The 19,088-nt window shown below is 40.1% G+C and overlaps 1 protein-coding gene across 15 annotated transcripts in view; it reads left to right on the top strand.

The window, feature by feature from the left end:
• The window catches only part of LMO7 (LIM domain 7), a 144,319-nt gene extending 138,416 nt beyond the window's left edge, over window positions 1–5,903 (top strand). For 5 of the 15 annotated variants that reach the window (XM_069880131.1, XM_069880165.1, XM_069880148.1 and 2 more), the window contains 3 exons: window positions 562–670; window positions 2,296–2,398; window positions 2,910–3,069. In XM_069880131.1, coding sequence (XP_069736232.1) covers window positions 562–670; window positions 2,296–2,398; window positions 2,910–2,953 — 256 coding nt within the window. In that variant the 3' untranslated portion in view covers window positions 2,954–3,069. Of the gene's footprint in view, window positions 1–561; window positions 671–2,295; window positions 2,399–2,909; window positions 4,348–4,725 lie in introns of those variants that run through there. The other 10 variants (XM_069880207.1, XM_069880206.1, XM_069880197.1 and 7 more) reach the window with 7 other exon arrangements.
• The last annotated feature ends 13,185 nt before the right edge of the window (window positions 5,904–19,088 follow it).

Here is a 19,088-nt window from a genome sequence, read left to right as displayed (position 1 = left end):
TAGCCATGTTTTCTTATCTTGTTCTCACTTCTACTTGCTAACATCTCTGTAGGTCTATGGAAACTGACCTCTGTATGGTTTATGTTCAAAGAGTTAACATAGTTTTATATGTTCAGCACTAGCCTTCTGTTACTTAACAAGGTGCAGATGGTGGGACTTGGCAGGGGTGCTACCTAAAACTTAGCCTTTGGGATAATTCCCCACAAATAAGAAATAAGGCAGGAACACAAAACTTGTGTTCTTAATCTCCAAACTTAAAAATATACTTCTTATGTTTATTTGTAGAAGATATTTTATACATTGAAGTATCTCCCAAGAATGTGACAGAATTCTTTCATTTGTTCCTGTGTAACTTTGATCTAAATTATAACACTTCAACTTTCCCTAACTTTCAGATCTACTGTAAATAATATTAATTTTCAGTTTACTTTCCCCAAGCAGCCAAGTAGTCCACCTTTTACCAGTGTGCTTTTATTTTTACTCTCAAAAAGTCTTTGATAACTTTTCTCTGTCTTTTAAACCTTTTCAAGCTGGTTTTAAGGACTTTCGTTCTGTATTTAGGTCAGTCAGTGGGAAGAAAATCTGTTCATACTGTAATAACGTTCTGGGCAAAGGAGCAGCCATGATCATTGAGTCTCTTGGTCTTTGTTATCATTTACATTGCTTTAAGGTGAGAGTTGGGAGTCACATGGTGAAGGAACAGGAACTAATCAGGAGCACGCATGGCTACTCAGTGTTTTGCTCACCAGGGGCTCTACTAATCACCTGCTTTGCCTTCTACTCTTGACAGCGTGGTGCTTGCATATTTCCATGAGGCAGTCCTGTCTGCAGGCATTTAGCACTCAGCTCTAGAACTGTTTTTTAAATGCCAGAGCTCATAAGTAGGACACTGACAAGTGAAATGGACATGGTGACTGTGAGATCGAAGTTATTCTTTCTTCAAATAGACAGCAAAAAAAATCAGAAGGTGCTGAGCCACCTCTCCCAGAGAAACTGATAATAAAAAAAAAAGAAAACAAAGAATCTCAGCCTGGACCTTGGCAATTGAATCATTTAAGATGACCCATTGCTTCTAAGCTAGTCCTAGCAGACAGTGTTCATGTGGTGTTTTCCAGGCAGAGGCATAGTTGGCAGTGTTCAGCCTGGAAGGATAAAACCCAGCACCAAATTAGAATCTCTGCAAAACAACTCTGTTCAGGCCTAGGTATATTTAGCGCTCATCAACCTCGATGAGAAGCTAGGGGCATTAGCTCTCAGCGCTGAGACAGTTACGTGGTTTCCAGTCAACTTGAGGCATACACAGAACTGAAATAATAAATACCTGCCTGCAAAAGATGCAAAAGCACTCAAAGTTCCCCTGCACTAGGACCAGATGAGTAGTAGACTGATTTGGACTGACTCAAAGCTCTTCCTGATCCTGCCTGCCTGAACAGGAGTGACTGGAATAATTCATGTGGGCTGATCATCATTCCCTTTCCACAGAATGTATTATGTCCGAGGGAGCCCACCTGTAGCTCTTAACCTGCATAAGAGAATACCAAATTTCTAGTTTTCAAATCTGTGAACATTAATGAGCTGTTGAACAAACTGCCATCCAAAAGATTCATTGCTTATTTAAGCAAGCAAACTATCTGTCCTCCTGCAGCCAGCCAAATATGTTTGGTAAGGAGTGCGTTATGCTTTGGGTTCCACTCTTTCTGGAGATGGTTCGTATTTGCGGCAAAGAAGTGTTCAGCCACCATTAAATAGTTTAATGTTAGCATAAAAGCTTTCAAGCCCTTTGTTCAAGAAACTTAAATCATCCCCTTCTCTCCAAATAAGAAGTTGTTTCTATAATGCAAACCCAGGAATTTGAGGGTGCCTGAGGATTTGGTGCCTTGAGTGCCAAAGGACCTGCAGTGTATGGTGCCGCATGGAAATCTGCAGGTAGCACACCCAGGTGTTCTGTGCCAAAATCGCTGTTGCTGTATAAAGAACTAATTTTTTTCGTATTGAACCAGTTTTAGTGTTTAGAGAAACTGAAGTTGAAATTAGATTTAGTGAACTAATCACTAAAAACGGTCGACTCTATGTTTGCTTTGTTGGTCTATCTCTGCTATTTGTTGTCCAGTTGTCACCTTAAAATACCTTATCAAGGTTAACTGCATTTTGATCTACTAATCATTATACGTTGGCTTCTGGTGATTGTGGGTTTATAGTTCAAGCTTTGTTGAGCTCAATCCAAGCTGCTTTTAAACAGCTTTTTTGTTTCTTAATATTTTATAAGGAGTTGCTAATTATTCATCTGTCATACAGTGTGTTGCCTGTGGATGCGACCTTGGAGGATCCCGCTCTGGAGCTGAAGTTAGGATCCGAAACAACAAACTCTTCTGCAACGACTGCTATATCAGATTTAAAAGTAAGACAATCTGACTGCAGTGTGTGTGACCATAGTTCTTCTCTGTGCTGTACAACCTCAAGTGTTTCCACAGCTGAGCCACTCAATAGCTTTCACATTTAGCTTTAAGTTGGTGTTTAGTGAATAGGATTAACAAGGGTTGATTGCCAGTTTGTCTTTTGTAGTGTAGTCATTCCTAATTTTGAACTTTCTGGTAGCTGATTTTACCACCTTGTTACTAAGCAACTTCAAACAAACAACGTGGTATAGTCACCCTGTTTTCTTCATAGATCTGAGGAAGTGGTGTCAAGGAAGTTGTCAGTTCTTGAACAGACTTGTCTTGATAACAGAGATATCTTTTTGAAAAATTGTCTACATGTAAAAAAAAGTAGTCTGAACGTGTATTTAATTCAGTCCTAGTGCATACCTGGAAAGCTGTTAGTTTATCTTGTGCAGGTGACCCAAATGCTGGTTTCTTTTTGCAATGCTGCTATTATTTAAATTATAGGTCTGTGATTGGTTATTCATTTAGGTACAAGTTCAGGAGGAATTGATTTACTTACAGATCTTAATTAAAAGGTGCAGTATAATTTTTTTCCTTTATTATGGTTTGCAGAATTCTGATTTATTGGAGCATGATGTTAAGGCTTTGAATGATGTTGTTGTTTTTCTGCTATCATAGATGATGGTAGACAATCTCATATTTTTGACAAGCCTTGAGAGTTTTATATGACTATTTTTTATGTAGCAAATACAGAAATCTCTAGAATGATAACATTTGGGCATGGGAAAGTGTTTCGAAACACATTCATGGGAAATATGTCTCTGTTTCTCCATGAGCCCAGCACATTTTTCTCACAGTGGACCCGAAGGCAGTGAAGGGAACAGGATACTCATGCTACAACACTTGAGCAGGACTTGGGCATCTGCTGGCAGAGAAGCCTAGCCCAGAAAAAGAGAAGCTCTGCATCTGAATCTGTTGCTGTTTTCAGGCTCTTTGGCTTCTATGAAGAGGAAAAGTTGTCTGCACCACACAAATCGTTGTGTGGTGCCCAAGCTAAAAGCAGGAAACCCCACACCTCTCCTTGATGCTGATAGTGCACTCAAGGAGGTTTATATTGGATGCAAGGATGCAACTGTGATTAATGGAAGGAAGAAGGGAATTTCTACCATCCCTCTAGAGGTGATCCAGAGGACCACTTGTGTATCTCTGAGTTAACGTTCAGATACTGGTCTCCTGCTTGATGACAAGACTACACCAAAGTGACCGTGTTTGAAGCACCCAAAAGTGTGGAAGATTCAATCTGGAGCTCACTCATGTTATTTTTGCTTTATCTTTTCTGTTAGTGAGCAAAATTGCTGGATGAGTTGTATAATAACCCCTGTTATTGCCTGGCAAGACGGGATTTGGGAATTCAGTGATGGAAGTAAGCAAAAGTTTTATCAAGGATAAATTGCTGCTTAGTCTCTTTTTGACATTATAGCCCATAAAACTGCAGCAATGCCTTTCAGAAGCAGAGTTGATCTGTAAGATATTGTTCTATTCTCTTCCCTTCAGACTGCATCTTCTTGGGCCAACGGGCAGCTCAAACCATAGCTGTATGAGATAAAAATAAATCAGGAATTGTAAGGACTTTTAGGTACAGAATAAGGCATTGAACTTAGTTATTTGAATAAGATAAAATCCAGCTATGCATTTACTGCAATGAAAATATACTGACAGCACAGCACTGTAATGCAGTTTACTTTGTTTGCAGTCGGCACTTGACATCAACCTGACTAATTATTCCTTGGTTTAGAACATGAGCACATTGACTAGAAGGTCTGATAAACTATAGGATTATTAATATTAATTGTATAATTTTATGGTGTGATATTTGCACATTTTTATGTTAATTTTGTGTTCTAAACTTGTAACATTGTAGCAAAACACCAGCATATTGGAGATGCCCACAAGTGTAAGCAGAGAGAAGATAAAAAGCTCTTTTTTTTAATATTGCTACAGTTATTTAGCAGATTTTGATTTGATTATGGGAGTAAATTTAGTAAAAACATCACCCTGTCTCTGTGCTAATACTAAAAATAATTCTTAATAACTTGATAAGGTGCATGTTCTGTGGAATATTCCTTGGCCTGAAATACTTGCAGTGCTATAATTGGATTAAGCTCAACTTAGTATTGTTCATTATATTTGCATTGCTAGGTTCACAATGTGTACCTTAGTTTGTGTTACCATTTTCAATAGGTTTTGGAAATACCATTCTCTGGCAATTTGTAACATGGAAATTTTAATTTTTGTCTTCAGTAGCTAAACTTTAATGACCATTTCTTCTGTCTCTCTGTAACAGCTGGACAACCAACCTCCATGTGAAGCAAATGAAGATTTGAAACCACTGTTGCAGATAAAAGAAGAGGTGATTGCTGCTGATGTAGATCTATAAATATATATAGTGTGTATGTGTGTTTTTTCTAAGAGCATCTCTTGCTTGTCTAGTCTTCATACCAATGCATTGTATTCTTCATATATAACTATTTTTATTTATAAGAAAGCAGTTGCAGTAAGGAAATACCTGGGGAAAATGCTTTCACTTTTTCAGCTTCAAGTACTGAGAGCACAAGGGGAGAATAAGTATATTTTCAGTAATAACTTCAAAATATTTTTGAGGCTTATAAGCAACTAGTTGACTTTCCAATGGCATATGAAGAGGGTATTTTGTTTCTAAGCTCTTAAAATGAGCATTAGAGAAATAGTTAATATAAATATATATTTGCAATTGCTGTCTTTATTTTTGACTTATACTGAAAGTGAATTCTCTAGATCAATATGAAGCTGCATTTAAATGCACACAAGTGTGTCTGCTTTCCATATGTGGGTTTCTAAAATTATGTGCTTTTTTTGAAACTTAAATACAAAGAATAATTTGCTTGCTCAGTGGTGTTGGCATAATATGCTGTGGAATCCATTTAAGGGGAAGAGTTCTCTTTTCTCATTTGGAAAATGTAACTGTCACTTTTCCCTCCACTAACTGAGTGGAAAATGGTTGTTGAATTACAGTATATTTGTAAATAAAATTTTGGATGCTGCATTTATTAGAAAGTTTTTTTTTTTTCTTTCTGTCCAGCTAATGTATTTGAGGTGAATTACTGACATATAAAATTGTTTTAATTTCATCTTGGGAAAATATTTTTTATGAAAGGATTAAGATGTCTACCTAAGCAGGTGTAAGAACAATAGATCTTGCTTTTGTCTTACACTTCACAGTAGACTTCAGGCTTTGAATGTAGTTCTCTATCCAGCTCCTCACGCTATTTCTAGACAGCATTTAATACAAGTGGTGAGACTGATTCTTTGGCTTCAGTGTCTGTTAAGTATTTTCCAGGGGTGGCTCCCCAATTGCTTTGTTCAGTGACTCCTCCAAATCTTTTCATGCCCATTTATGTACCCTTCTGTGTCCACATCCTCGGAAGCAGCAAAGAAAACACGGGATTTGGATCAGAGGAATTTGGAGTAGCATTTTGTGGATGAAATGGAGAAAGAGGGCAGCTTGGATGTGTAGGAGGGTGGTGGGGCTGAGTTTGAGCTTATGCATGACACCATGAAAAAGTGCAACAAGAGTGCAGCTTAGGGTGCTGATTCCTACTGAGGTATCTCGGGGTGAATAGGAGAGCTAGCAGACTAGGGAGAGAGGTTGTGACTGATCTTTCTCCTGAACAGTTTGGTTCTGCCTTGAGCCAGGGAATTTCATGCTAATAAATGCTGAATTACAAAGTGCCAAACATTATTTGCAAATTTTTCCTTCTGTGATGCTTCATCCACCTAAAGTTGCCGAGCTCTTGTTCAACCACTTTGGTGACTCAGCCTTGGCTTTTGGTGTTCTGGTAAAGTGTCCTCTATGAAGTCGTCTGGACCACTGCAGTGGTTCACTGCAGTAGACTGCAGGTGAGAACTCTAGCATATGAAAACCCTAGTCACTGAATACAGACTTTTGAGGGTTTTTCACACTGCCTACTCACACAGACTTCTGGGAGCCTGAGGTCTTCTCTGCTGCTTGTGGAAGATCACTTCCCTGTAGCTGTTCAGAATAGGAACCTAAAATAGGTGCTGTGCAGATCTGGCTCTCAGTTAAGACCCATACCTAATTGAGTTGATGTGGATGTCCCTCTATACTGCCTAGCTGTCAGCCTTCTTTTATGGCAGGCAGCATCAGACTATCAGTGATGCCCCCCTATAAGTTCAGAAGCCCCGCAATTCCTGTCATCAGCCCTGAAATGCACTGAGAGGTGCAAAATTCTTTGTCACAGGTCAAAGTTTCTCAACCTCCAAGTCATGTCTATGATTTCCCCCCTTTCAGCATTGTGTTATGCAGCAAAGCTGTGGGGAAAGTTAGGGATGGACAGCTTCTGCACCTTGAGCCCAGTCTTGTTGCCCTGTCCCTGGGAATCATTTGGGCATCGAAGTCACTTGGAGGTAAAGGAAAAGGAGGGAGAAGAAAGCTCAGCAACCTGTGTCTGCAGTGGTACTAGAGCTGCTTGACTGTTGTCCCAAAGCCTGGAGTGTCACACTCTGAGACGAGCTTATTTTTCCTAAATGATGTCAAGTATTTCCGTGTGGGCTCCAATTTCATTTTCCCATAAAATGCCTGTGAAAAAATGGGTTATTTCATTAGCTTGCTCTAAATTGTTTGCCTGTGAGCAAACAGCGAGTGGAATTTCAGATTTAGCAAAGGCCAAAGAGCTGAAGTTGAAGCTCTTGCAGAGTTGACGCTGTTTTTATCACCTTTGTGAAAGGCCTACTTTAAAAGGGCTTCTTCAAACCTGCATTTGCTTATTCAAGTTTGCATATGTGAGCAAAGAAAAACCCTTCCTTCTCTTCATTCTCTGGAGGGGATCCCTGGAAGGGATCAGATGGAGAAACCCACATTATGAATGTTGTTGCTATCTGTGTATCTTGATCTTAGCTAAAGTATTTGGAGTCTGTTGGGCTCTGAAGTTCAGCAAAACCGATTATCTGCTAGCAACACAAGATGGCAGTGTGTCTAAGTGCAACTTGCACAATAAAAAGCCCTCTCCATGTTTGTAATCCTGAATAAAAAAAAAAAGTCGTGTTTGCTAAATGATGTTTAATTTGTGATGTGGTGGGAGTTGTAGGGAGAATTTTCTTTTAATCTTGGGCCTTTCTCCCAGCCTGGCATCATGAAGGTGTGATGTGTGACTGAATCTCTCTCATTTGTTGTTGTTTGCTATTTCATTAAATGCTTCTTAAACCCGTGTTAAGCAGAGACAGAGGTGAAGAGAACACTTCCTAGGAAGAAAAATTAGATGATTTCTAGTTGACATATTTGGTTGGATTCTTTTTTAAGATGTTATTTGGGGAAGAATCAATTGCTCTCCCTCAGTTCGTCAGCTTCAGACACACTGTTTAAGGTTAAAACCCTTAAATGGACGTGTCTACAGGTGGGCTAAGCCTCTACACTGCTATTAAAATCTGAGTGGATTTAGAGCTCTGCTCTATTTTTACTCTCGAGTATCTAGTCCCACTTGAGGTGTTGTCAAGCATACAGGACATCCACAGGTGAAAGTCAGGGAGGTGCTCATGCAGCTGCCAATGCAGGTCTCGTGGGGTGCTTTAGAGCATCTGAAAGGGCAGCAGAGATTTATAAGAAAGCAACTGAATCGGGCTCGAGTCCCTACAGCTGGTGGAGCAGAGGTATGATTTCTTGAGCCAGTGAGTAGGTGTCCACTTTCAGGTGAGCTGCTTGGCTGTCTAAGCTTCACTGATTTTAAGAGGCACATGGACCCTGGTTCACATATAGACACCCACATTTTTATGTATCTGTGTTTACCTATCTTAATGCTGACTGAATTTTTCAAGAAATAACTCAGAAACTGATTCAGCTAAGTCTTTCATCTAGCCTGTCTTTAGGCTTGCAGGCTGTCAGTTGATTAATTGCAATGTACATTTGAATACAGCTTTAGAACTGAGTGGTCTACAGATAACAGCTCTGGCACGGGACAATGTTTAAATAAAATGGCACTTCAAAAATAGAAAATGTCTTCTGTAACTTTCAGTGTGAAATTGCTGTGGGTTTTCTCTAACACATATGAACAAACAAATCAAGCATCTCGGAGTGAAATTCAAGGTATTGCGTATGTTCTTTGTTTTGTTGAGGTTACTTAAGATTTTTTTAATAGATTTGTCAGAAATTTCAAACTCAATTACCTGTGCATTAATCTCTTTAGGCAAGCTGCAGCACAGCAGGCAGTGTTGGTTAGTGGCAGGATATATGCAGCAAGCTCTTTGTTAGAGCATGGTGTGCTACTGCTGATACTAGAAATGGGCAGCCAGGCTCATTATTTTCAGGAAAGCAGCTTGCAGGTGAGCCCCGAGGAGGGCCTAAGTGACAAGTTCAGCTCTTCCCTTAGGTAACAGCGGTTGTAACATGGCCTACCTTGTCACTTATGGAGGGCAAATGGGTTTGAAATAGGACAGTTCAAGCTCAAAGTGAAAACTGGTGCATTTGCAGCAGTATTTTAAATTCCAACCAATCATTTGTAATGGATTAGCAAAACCTATGCCATGACCGTAATGGAAGGCTATTAGCAGCAGGAATAATTACACTAAAGAGCAACTTCATGCTGGAAGCTCTTCAGCATTTTCATTTTAGCTCCATGCTTCTTGGGAGCTAGAGGTGCTGATATAAAACAACATAGCAGGGTGATGGAGAGCACTTGTTTACAAAAGGAGCATTCTAGGGTGAACAGCAAGGTATCAGTTTGTTAAAGGTAAAGAATTTTTTCAATTGGTTCAGTCTACTGGAAACAAACTTGCTGATTAAGTAGCTGCTGTAGGCAGTAAATAGTCAAGAGGTGCGCTGTGCAGTGGGAGTTATTGGCTTCTATGGGTTTGCTTTACCAATCAATTTTGTACAAAGAACCTAAGGACTTAAAAACAAAAGGTAGGTGTAAGAGTGTATGTACACACAGATTACTTTATTGATCATAGTAGAAGAAAGAAGAAGCTCGGGCCATTGAATGGACACTTCATAAACAGAACCTAGAATCACAGAGTCACAGAATCATTAAGGTTTGGAAAATACCTCTAAGATCATCAAGTCCAACCACTCAACAAGACCATGCTTATTAAACCATATTCCGAAGTGCCACATCTAGACATTTTTTGAATGCTTCCAGGGTTGGTGACCCCACCACTTCCCTGCACAGTCTCTTCCAATGCTTCGGCAAAGAAATGTTTCCCAATATCCAGTCTAAATCTGATGCAATTTGAAGCCATTTCCTCTTGTCCTATTGCTTGTTACTTGGGAGACCAACACTCACCTTACCTCTTTTCAGGTAGTTCTAGGAAGCAGTAAGGTCTCCCCTCAGCCTCCTCTTCTCCAGGCTACACAATCACAGTTCCCTCAACTGCTCCTCATAAGACTCATTCTCCGGACCCTTCACCAGATTTGTTGCTCTCCTCTGGACAAGCTCCAGCAGTGAAAGCAAGGCTTGCAGTAGCACAGCGTGCCATCTTAAGTGGCCTTTTGCAAGTAGCTGTGCCAGAGCAAGTGTTTATGATTCCCTGAATGGGAATTTTCTTTTTGTCCTTAGGCAGTCAACCAGATGTACTGTTTATTGGTGTGTCAATTGTATATGGCCCTGCTGGGATGGAAATTTCAGGATCAAATCAGACTGCTGCGGTAATTTGATCCAACTATATCCCTACAAAGGTCAGAATGTCTCACCCAATAATTCCTGCATTGAACACACAACTGTGTGAATAACTGTTCTTTGTTGGAAAGAAGCCCTGTGTACTTCTGAAGTACGCAAATGATGGAAGATCTACCACGTGTCAACATAAGTTGTTCCAGTGGTTAATTAGCACTCTTAAAATTTTTAATTTTGTTTTTAGCACTTTTATTTTAATGAGCTTTCTAGCTTATTATGACTTTAATTTCGTTCATTTAACGTGATTTATGTTCCTAGCACGCCTTTGTCATTTTCACTCCTAGATTGTACATGTGACCTTGGGACAATCCCTATTTCTTTTCAGTTTTATTTCTTATACCTGAACATAAAGTGTAACTATTCCGGCATATTTGTAAGACATTGAATTACCTTTATGAGAATGACAGTGCCCCAGTTCCTGTGTGGTTCTAGTTTTCCTGCCTTAGGGAAGTACTTGTCACAGATTCCCATACTGACTTGTGTCTGTTGACAAGGGGAAAAGATAACGTTTCATTTTTATTTCACAGCATGAAGTGTCAGCTGCAAAAATACAATTAGTTCCTGGTATGTTTGGCAGGTATTCATAGGAGGGGTCAAACTTGCAGCCTTTCATCAAAATCTAGCTCTATAGAGGTAACAATTACTGTCTTTTGATGCCCATGAAAACAAGACTCCTACGGAGAAACAGTTTTACTTGCATGTGATGCTTCATTTTAAGTAAAATTCATTCCTGCTGAGGTAATTATTGCATTTATCAGATATATATGTGCTGCACTTCATTATTAATGCCAGTGGTTGTCCCGGTATACTTCTGTTTGCACAAATCAGCAGAGCATCCCAAAATAATTTAGAGGATTGCAATGGGCCCAAGGTGATAAATGAATAGCCTTCAGCTAGGCACAGCTACTGTGTGTTAATAAACCATGGCCATCTAGCATAGCATACTGCAGAATGGCAGTCACAAGCTATGCTAGTTAGCATATTTTATGCAACGTTCATGTTACAGATTAGCATTTCTATGAACAATTTGAATGCTTACAAGTATTTATGGACCTCAGCAAGTGAAAACGGTAACAAATCACGTCTTTACTCTTTGCTGTTTGGATAATTGGATGTTTTGGCGTTTGACTGGTAGAGTCAGTGTTCTTTGGAGTTTTCTTTGAGCCACAGGCATTAGGAAGAATTTCTTCACCATGACAGCAGTGAGACACTGGAACGGGTTGCCAAGGGAAGTTGTGGATGGCCCATTCCTGGAGGTGTTCAAGGCCAGGTTGGATGATGCCTTGGGCAGCCTGATCTAGTGGGATGTCCCTGCTCATGGCAGGGGGATTGGAACTAGATGATCTTTAAGGTCCCTTCCAGCCCTAACTATTCTATGATAGTTCATAGGATGTATAACACCTGCAAACCACAGGATTTTGTGTTACTTCTCCCTTAGTACTGCATCAACTCAGCAATAAAAAAGGCAATTCTGGACTGAAGGTCATCCCTGTCAATGTAAAAAGGTATTTAGGTTGTCCAGAACGTTCTGTGTTACACTAGCCACCTTGGTTTCACCGTCACTTAATCTTTTTCATTTTATCTGCACCTTCTAGTGATGTAGTGCAGTGCTAAATGGAAAACAAAAATTGAGCAGATAAACACTAGTTTGGTACTAGAAAAATGGATAGATGCTAAACAAGAGGGGATATACAGGCTACACATTCCGTTTGCCCCTATTATGCTAATAGTCCTTTTGATCATTCCCTATAGTGTTTTGAAGATAGTGTTTACACACAGTGTATTCTTGATACCATATGTGCTTGTTCTCTTAAATCTTATTTCTCTGTAACATCTTGGGCTCAAAGCCAAGAAACCTGTCTGTTCAGAAACACTGTTTACATAATCTTTTAATCCTTATCTCCTTGCCAGATCATGAATTGTTCATAAGGCTGAGTTGTGTAAAAAAAAATAACTAACCAACGGTGCTAACTTCATTAAGCCTGTAAACCCCAAGCACCCCTTTAACTAGGTCTAGAGAGCATTTGAATTCTTCCCTTCTGTGTCTCAAGGCTATGACATTGCAAGTATGTCCATAAAAGTATCTATAGACAAGGGCAAAAATGTTCCTTCCCACAAGAAGCAGGTATTTACATCCACTGACTTTTAAATTCAAAGTTTATTTTTCTCTCATCAGTCTTGCTTCACTGTTTTTTTCCATGATGACAACAGTGGTTATACTGTTCAGCAAATGTATTTATCGTCTGATCAGGCTTCATGCTGAGGCAGCCAAACAGATGCATTTATAGTGCCTTTCTCATGTACATAGATTGACTGCAATTCTTCAATTCCCACAGAGCCTGATTGGTTTTAAGCAGAGCACTCAACAAAGATAAGCCTGGGAGTTGTCTGCTCACCTCTTGCCTCCCATGATGGAACAGTCTCTTTGCAACAGCACTGCTGTTCTTTAGACTGGGAAAAAGATTTCCCCGTGCAACCTGCGGGTATGCTCAGCTGTTCAATAAACTCCAGTGGCTTGTGTGAAAAGAGAGCCTGTATCACTGAAGGTTTGCTTCATTACTGATCGGTTTAGAACCGGATTATGACTCTGATAAGAAAGGCCCATTAGAGAGGCTGTGAAATTATAGCCCTGATTGAGCTAGATACTAAAGGCTTTGTTGCTGGGTGGTGTTAGGAGAAACTAGCTTTTTAGTTGTGCCACAGCTGGGGATGTATGTGCGGTGGAGATAAAATTAAAACTACCTTGTAATTCTTATCTCTACTTTACCTTTTTCTATAAGGTGCTATGTAGGTCTTCTACAGGTGTAGAATCATAGAATCAATTGATTGGAAAAGACCCTTGAGATCACTGCGAGGTGTTAGAAGTGTCACCAGGTTGGGTTGTTTGTGGGTTTTTTTGGAACCTTGAGAGAGTGGCTAGAGATTTGGGAGAATGATGAAAACTATACGCTGTGAAGATGTTGGGTGCTCACTTGTTTTCTTAGATTATAATCTCCTTAATGGTGGTCAGAGAAATTGCGCTAGATGTCATTTATATCTCTTACCTTGTCTACTGATGCAGTCACTCCATCGTAGAAGGGTGCCAGGTTCGTCAGACACAATTTGCCCTCATTGAAGCCATATTGGCTGTGTCTAATTCCCTCCCTGTCTTCCATAAGTTTCAACATATCTTCCGGGAGGACCTTCTCCATGGTTTTACTGGACACAGAGGTGATTCCAAATTTTGGTAGTTCCCAGATTCCTCTTTTTTACCCTTTTTAAAAACAGGCATTATGTTTTCCAGTGGGTGTTTCACAGGTGTTTCCCTGTTGGTTACTAATCCATCAACTGCCCCTGGCTCTTCTCTATTGCTCAGAACTCCATATCCTTACCCTGCTAAATCTAGTTTAAATCTTTCCCTCTAAGTCTGGACACCTTCTTGGTGAAAACCATCTTGGCCCACTTGGCCAGGTGAATCCTATCAGCTCCCCAAAGCACCGGCTTCTCCAAGGTAGATCTCTGATCACAGAAGTCTTGAGTACAGCACCAGCCATGAAATCAGGCATTCAACTTTTCACTTGTTCTCTTATCTAAGCTCCTTACCCTGGCTGGGAGGTGGGGTCATCCTTGTGATGGAATTAATGCTCTTTGAACACAGACCTGTTGTGTTGTGTTGTGTTTTGTTGTGTTGTGTTGTGTTGTATTGCATAGTAGGCTTCCAAAAGCATGCCCTGTCTGCCCCTTGAAATTCAAGGGACAGTTTTTTCAAGCGCAGCAGCTAGGCTTCCAACAGCCTTGCCTCATGGTTTCCACTTTGCCAACAAGGAACAAGTTCCTATCCTTAGGTTTTCATTTAGATGCCTTTTACTGAACAAGTCCTATGTTACTGGAGTGGTGTCTCAAACAATGTTACATTAGTAGAAAACCTTCAGAAGAAGTTTGGTGTCCTCTGGACCTGGAATATGGTGGCCAGCAGCTCTGTAACTGCTGAAAAAATTGCAGCTTTTAAATACAGGTACGGAGGCTTACACTTTTTTTTAAGCAGGCTTAAAGCATACGTTTGTCTTTAATTTTCATTAACCTGGGAAAGTGGTCATGAGACTAATAGAATAGCATGCCGTTTGTTGTATGTAAATAAATCAATATATAGAGAAAGGATCTTTTCCTTGTCATAAACAATACTAAAATGATGAGCATCTTTAAAAGAAAGGTAAATAAGGCCCTCATGAACAAAACCCAAAGCTTCAAAGGTGAAAGAGCTGTATATCCTTATGTCACAGGACAACCTGTTATTAACCCAACTTATGGACATGATCATATACATATTAATCAGTCCTGTGAGGAGCTTTTTCCTCTCATGGAGGGTGGGTGGGATTCTGGGCACCATTTAACTTCAAAAGTTTTAGGGTATGGAACACACTGTCCAGCATGTCCCTCCTGTCCTCCTCGGGTGATATACAGATACACTGCTGTGCATAAGGTGCTCCGTATAATCTGAAGTTCCCATGCCTGCTCCTCACCTGATGAGGTGTACCAGCCGGTGGACATTTGCTCATGGAGTATGTCAGCAAGGCCTCCTGCTAGTTGTGAGATGGGTCAAACTGTCTAAATAAATGGTTAATTTTATAAACTAGGTGACCTTTTTTCTCATTAAAGCAGGAAAACTATGATGGCAAACCAGGAAATTCAACAAAAAAATAGCTTCCATTTGCATTTCTTCAGCCAGAGGTGTGAAGAGCCCTTGATAAATGGTTGCTGCACCAAAAGAAATGTCAAGTTTGAATTCCTCCTTAAATTATAAAATGAATTTCAGACAATGTGCTGGTCCTGGACTCTTGAGTGATGTGTCTGTGATTACAGAGTACCTTTAGAAGGAATCTTTGGGCAATATTTTCTAATTTTCCTAGTTACGTATTTGTAGTATGGATCTGTGTGTCTGTACTGATTATTATTTTTCACATGAGGACTTAGGTTTTAAACTTTCCAGACATACTCATACCACCCATCACCCATTAATGAACCTGTGAGAAGAATGCTTAGAAGCATGATAAAAGTTTCTGTTTAAATAGATCCAATTTCAGCAGAGGTGTTACTCTTTCTCTGTGCAGAGGACAAATGCTGTGGGGATGGGGACACTGCTCTGCAATATATCATCTCCACCAGTGGTACAAGGTTTTGCAACTCAGATCTGTTGCCATACACGTCCCTCTTGACTGCACGGGGTCAGATTAGAAGGAACAGTGTCTGTTTCTTTTTTCTGCCCAGTTACTAAACCCTGAACCTGTGAGAGTGGATTCAATATTTAGAAGCTGCAATGTGTAGAAATGGCTGTCTTCTACCAGCTTTTCCATGCAAGATTGGGTAGATAACAGCCAGGACAGATAAATATCAGTCAAGTTCTGCTGTTCTGCTTTCTCCAGTGTTGGAATATGGACTCTCTTCTTTCTGCCAGTATAGGATTTGCTTTGGGGGTTGCATTGTACATAATTTAATGTGTTTGCCTAGTCACTTTTCTATGCAGAACAGCACTTTCCAGTGCGTTTTCTCCACTGATGGCTTGGGCCAAGAGAGGTGGACACACTCCCATGCCATGGCTGTTGGTTTTACCTTCTCTATACTCACATTCCAGCAGTAAAGTCAGATTTTTACATTCCTGACAGCCGAAGCAGGAAGAAACCTGATGTTCAGCCTCTCCCTATAATGTCAGTAATTAACTGCAATGTTTTTCTTGCCAAGCAGTAAGCCCTGGGGTTCTTGCAGCCATTCTGCTGAGCAAAATGTGACAGTTTCTTTGCTTCTGTACTGCACTTCCAGGCTGGCTCAACAATTATCTAGTGAGAGTCGTGTTGCTGGCAAAAGGAGTGATGTCTCCTTGGCAGCTGGCCCACGTGTGACTCGGTACTTAGTATTTTTTCCTTCAGCTCTGCTTCAGCAGCACTTTACAGATATACCCAGGGACTGGGTTCCTTCTCTGCACTCAGTATGGTGAAGGGAACTCAGTCAAGCTGTAGGTTTCATAAATCACCTCCTTTAAATGTGCACCACTTTTAGGGTTTCCCCATTTTCTATCAGCTGTATATCTGCCTGCCACCACACAATGGGAGTGGTGTGTGTTCAGCAGAAGCCACCTCTGCTGCCAAAGACTCTCAGCGAGCAGTATGTAAGAGCAAAAATATGAGGAACTGTATGAAGCCTTGCCTCCTGTTTTTAGGCAGTACTGTAATGAGTATGATCATATATGCTGACTGCAGGAATTTTAATGGAGGTAAGTCACAGCAGGAAAGGTCTGGACCCAGAAGAGGGAAAGGCGTTTTTCAACTCACTGGTTGCAGTCATTAAAAACTATTTCCCTTATCACACCTTGAGCTGAGCCTTTGATCAGGGCAATCCCCAGCACAAATCCAGGCTGGGTAAGGAATGGATTGAGAGTAGCCCTGAAGAGATGGACTTAGAAATGCTGGTGGATGAGAAGCTCAACATGAGCCAGTAATGTGTGTGTGCAGCCCAGAAAGCCAGCGGTATCCTGGGCTGCATGAAAAGATGCTTGACCAGCAGGTTGAGGGAGGCGATTCTCCCCCTCTACTCTACTCTTGTGAGATCTTGCCCGTGTTCAGTTCTGGAATTCTCAGCGCAGGAAGGATGTGAATGTGTTACAGCGAGTCCAGAAGAGGGTCGTGAAGATGATCAGAGGGCTGGAGCACCTCACATATGAGGGGAGGCTGAGAGAAGTTGGATTGTTCAGCCTGGAGAAGAGAAGGCTCTGTGGAGACCTTATAGCAGCCTTCCATTACCTAAAGGGGGGCTATAGGAAAGCTGGGGGGCTCCTCATCAAGGAGTGCAGGGATAGGACGAGGGGTAATGGTTTTAAACTGAAAGTGGGGAAATTTAGAATATTAGGAAGAAATTTTTTTGCTGTGAGGGTGGTGAAGCCCCGGCCCAGGTTGCCCAGAGAAGCTGTGGCTGCTTCATCTCTAGAGGTGTTCAAGGCCAGTCTGGATGAGGCTTTGTGCAACCTGATCCAGTGGGAAGTGTGCCTGCCCATGGCAGGGGTGTTGGAACTGAATGATCTTTAAGGTCCCTTCTGACCCAAACCATTCTATGATTCAACGATCCTTAAAGAAAAAAATTAGACCTTAAATGATAATGACACAATGCAAAAAGCCTTTTTTTTTCCTGCATTTTCTGGCAGATGCATTTAGTTCCTCTTAAGAAGACGTTATAACCAGTTTGGTGAAAATCCCACTCTGTTGGAGGACTATGTGATGGAACTATGGCTTGCATTACATGGTGAATAACTGGATGCATAACTACTTACATAGACAGAGGGTATCATAGGTTTAATTTCTTATTTTTTTTAGACTGTGATAACCCCCTCTTTTTTGTATTTCAACCAGAGATACCTTTTTCTACAGGTCTTGTTCTGAAGAATTCAGATAATGGGTCTAACTTGACAACAAGAGAAGCTGAGCCACTGGTAGCAGATCAATGAAAGAGCTGAATTTCGGATATTTTTATCTGAAAAACACTCAAGTGTTTTTCTGTGTTTTGTAAAAAAATATTGGCTTTAGACTCTGTAATAGATATTTTCTTGCCTAGATGGTGGATTTTCTCTGAGGTTTGTATCCAAGCTTTTTGTAGGTTTAACCTTGTTTCCCCTGTGGCATATGACGCATTGCCTCTAGCTTTGCAGACCTATACAATGATTACAGAATTAGATATGCCTTTTAATTTTTAATTAAAATAGAGGAAGCGGAGAAGCAAAATGATAGAGTCCTACAAAGGTGAAGTTTTTATTCTCCTCTGAGTTGGCTTCAGCTGTTGTTATGTTTGAGAACTACAACTGATTCAGTCTTTGTAGTTTGGTTAAGAACTGATTGGGATACACGGACATGTACTTGGAAAGTACATCCACGCTTTGAGTTCTCTGTTTTCCCTGTGGGCTTTAGTCTATTTGGACACTTAGAAGCCAGGAATCAGAAATTCAAGCCCAAAGAGGCTCACAGAGTTTACTGGCCACTGACAGCAATATTTTATATTAAAATAATTTTACAAGACTACATCCATTAACACAAACTGCTATACATTTTTTGACACAATATAATTACCTTCTTTTCATCTCTTCTTTACCCTCAAAAATCTTGTCAGCCAGCATGAATCTCATCTTCTCAGGTTAAATTCATTAAGACTGTTTAAAAGAAGGTCGTGTTCTTTTCCATAAATCCCATTTAAATATATTTAGTGAATAAGTTTAAATATTTTTCTTTAAAATTACGCTATACTTACATGACTTTTTTATGCTGAGAAACTTTATCAGAGTTAATTAACTGCTTTCATAGCTCAAAATAATATTCAATTAGGTGGACATACCAGTTTCTATTTTATTTGCTATGAGTCTAATTTGTTGAGTTTTGTTGCTTTAAGATTAAATGTAGATGATCATCAATTGCATTTCCTTTGCATGTTCTTAGAGTCCTAATAAATGGAAGAGGAGCAGATAAAGTCTTCTAAATTATATTATAAATGCAACTTTTCATACATCTTGTGTGATTGTTGTAATACATGAGGATGCTATATGAGCCTGACTCTCACATTATATATATATATATATTTTTATATAACAAAAAATGCTCTGTGTATGACTTTGTCCCATTGCTTTTAGATTTGTTTGGCCTAGGAAAAGGTTGAAGGAGAATGTGATGTTTCATGTACAAATGCATTCAGGAGAGGGAAGGTGGTAAAAAAGACAATATCTCAAGTTAAGAGGAAGTACTGGCATGAGATTAGTGTTGCACACGGGTCATAAATTTAGGCTGGAAATTACAAGATTAATGACCATTTGAAGAATGGGATCTGAGTTTGTCTTCCAGTTGTGGCAACAGACACAAGATGGACAATACATTCAAAATCATTTGGCAAGATTCTGGCATGTTGAAAAAAAGATGTTGAAAGACTCTGGCAGTGGGGGTATTTTCATTTATTTCATTATTTCAGCATATAGAGTTTCAGA

This window comes from Phaenicophaeus curvirostris, chromosome 1 (genome assembly GCF_032191515.1).
Source record: "Phaenicophaeus curvirostris isolate KB17595 chromosome 1, BPBGC_Pcur_1.0, whole genome shotgun sequence".
Classification (NCBI taxonomy): domain Eukaryota; kingdom Metazoa; phylum Chordata; class Aves; order Cuculiformes; family Cuculidae; genus Phaenicophaeus; species Phaenicophaeus curvirostris.
The sequence above is the reverse complement of the archived record's forward strand: the minus strand, read 5'-3'. Positions and strand labels throughout refer to the sequence as shown.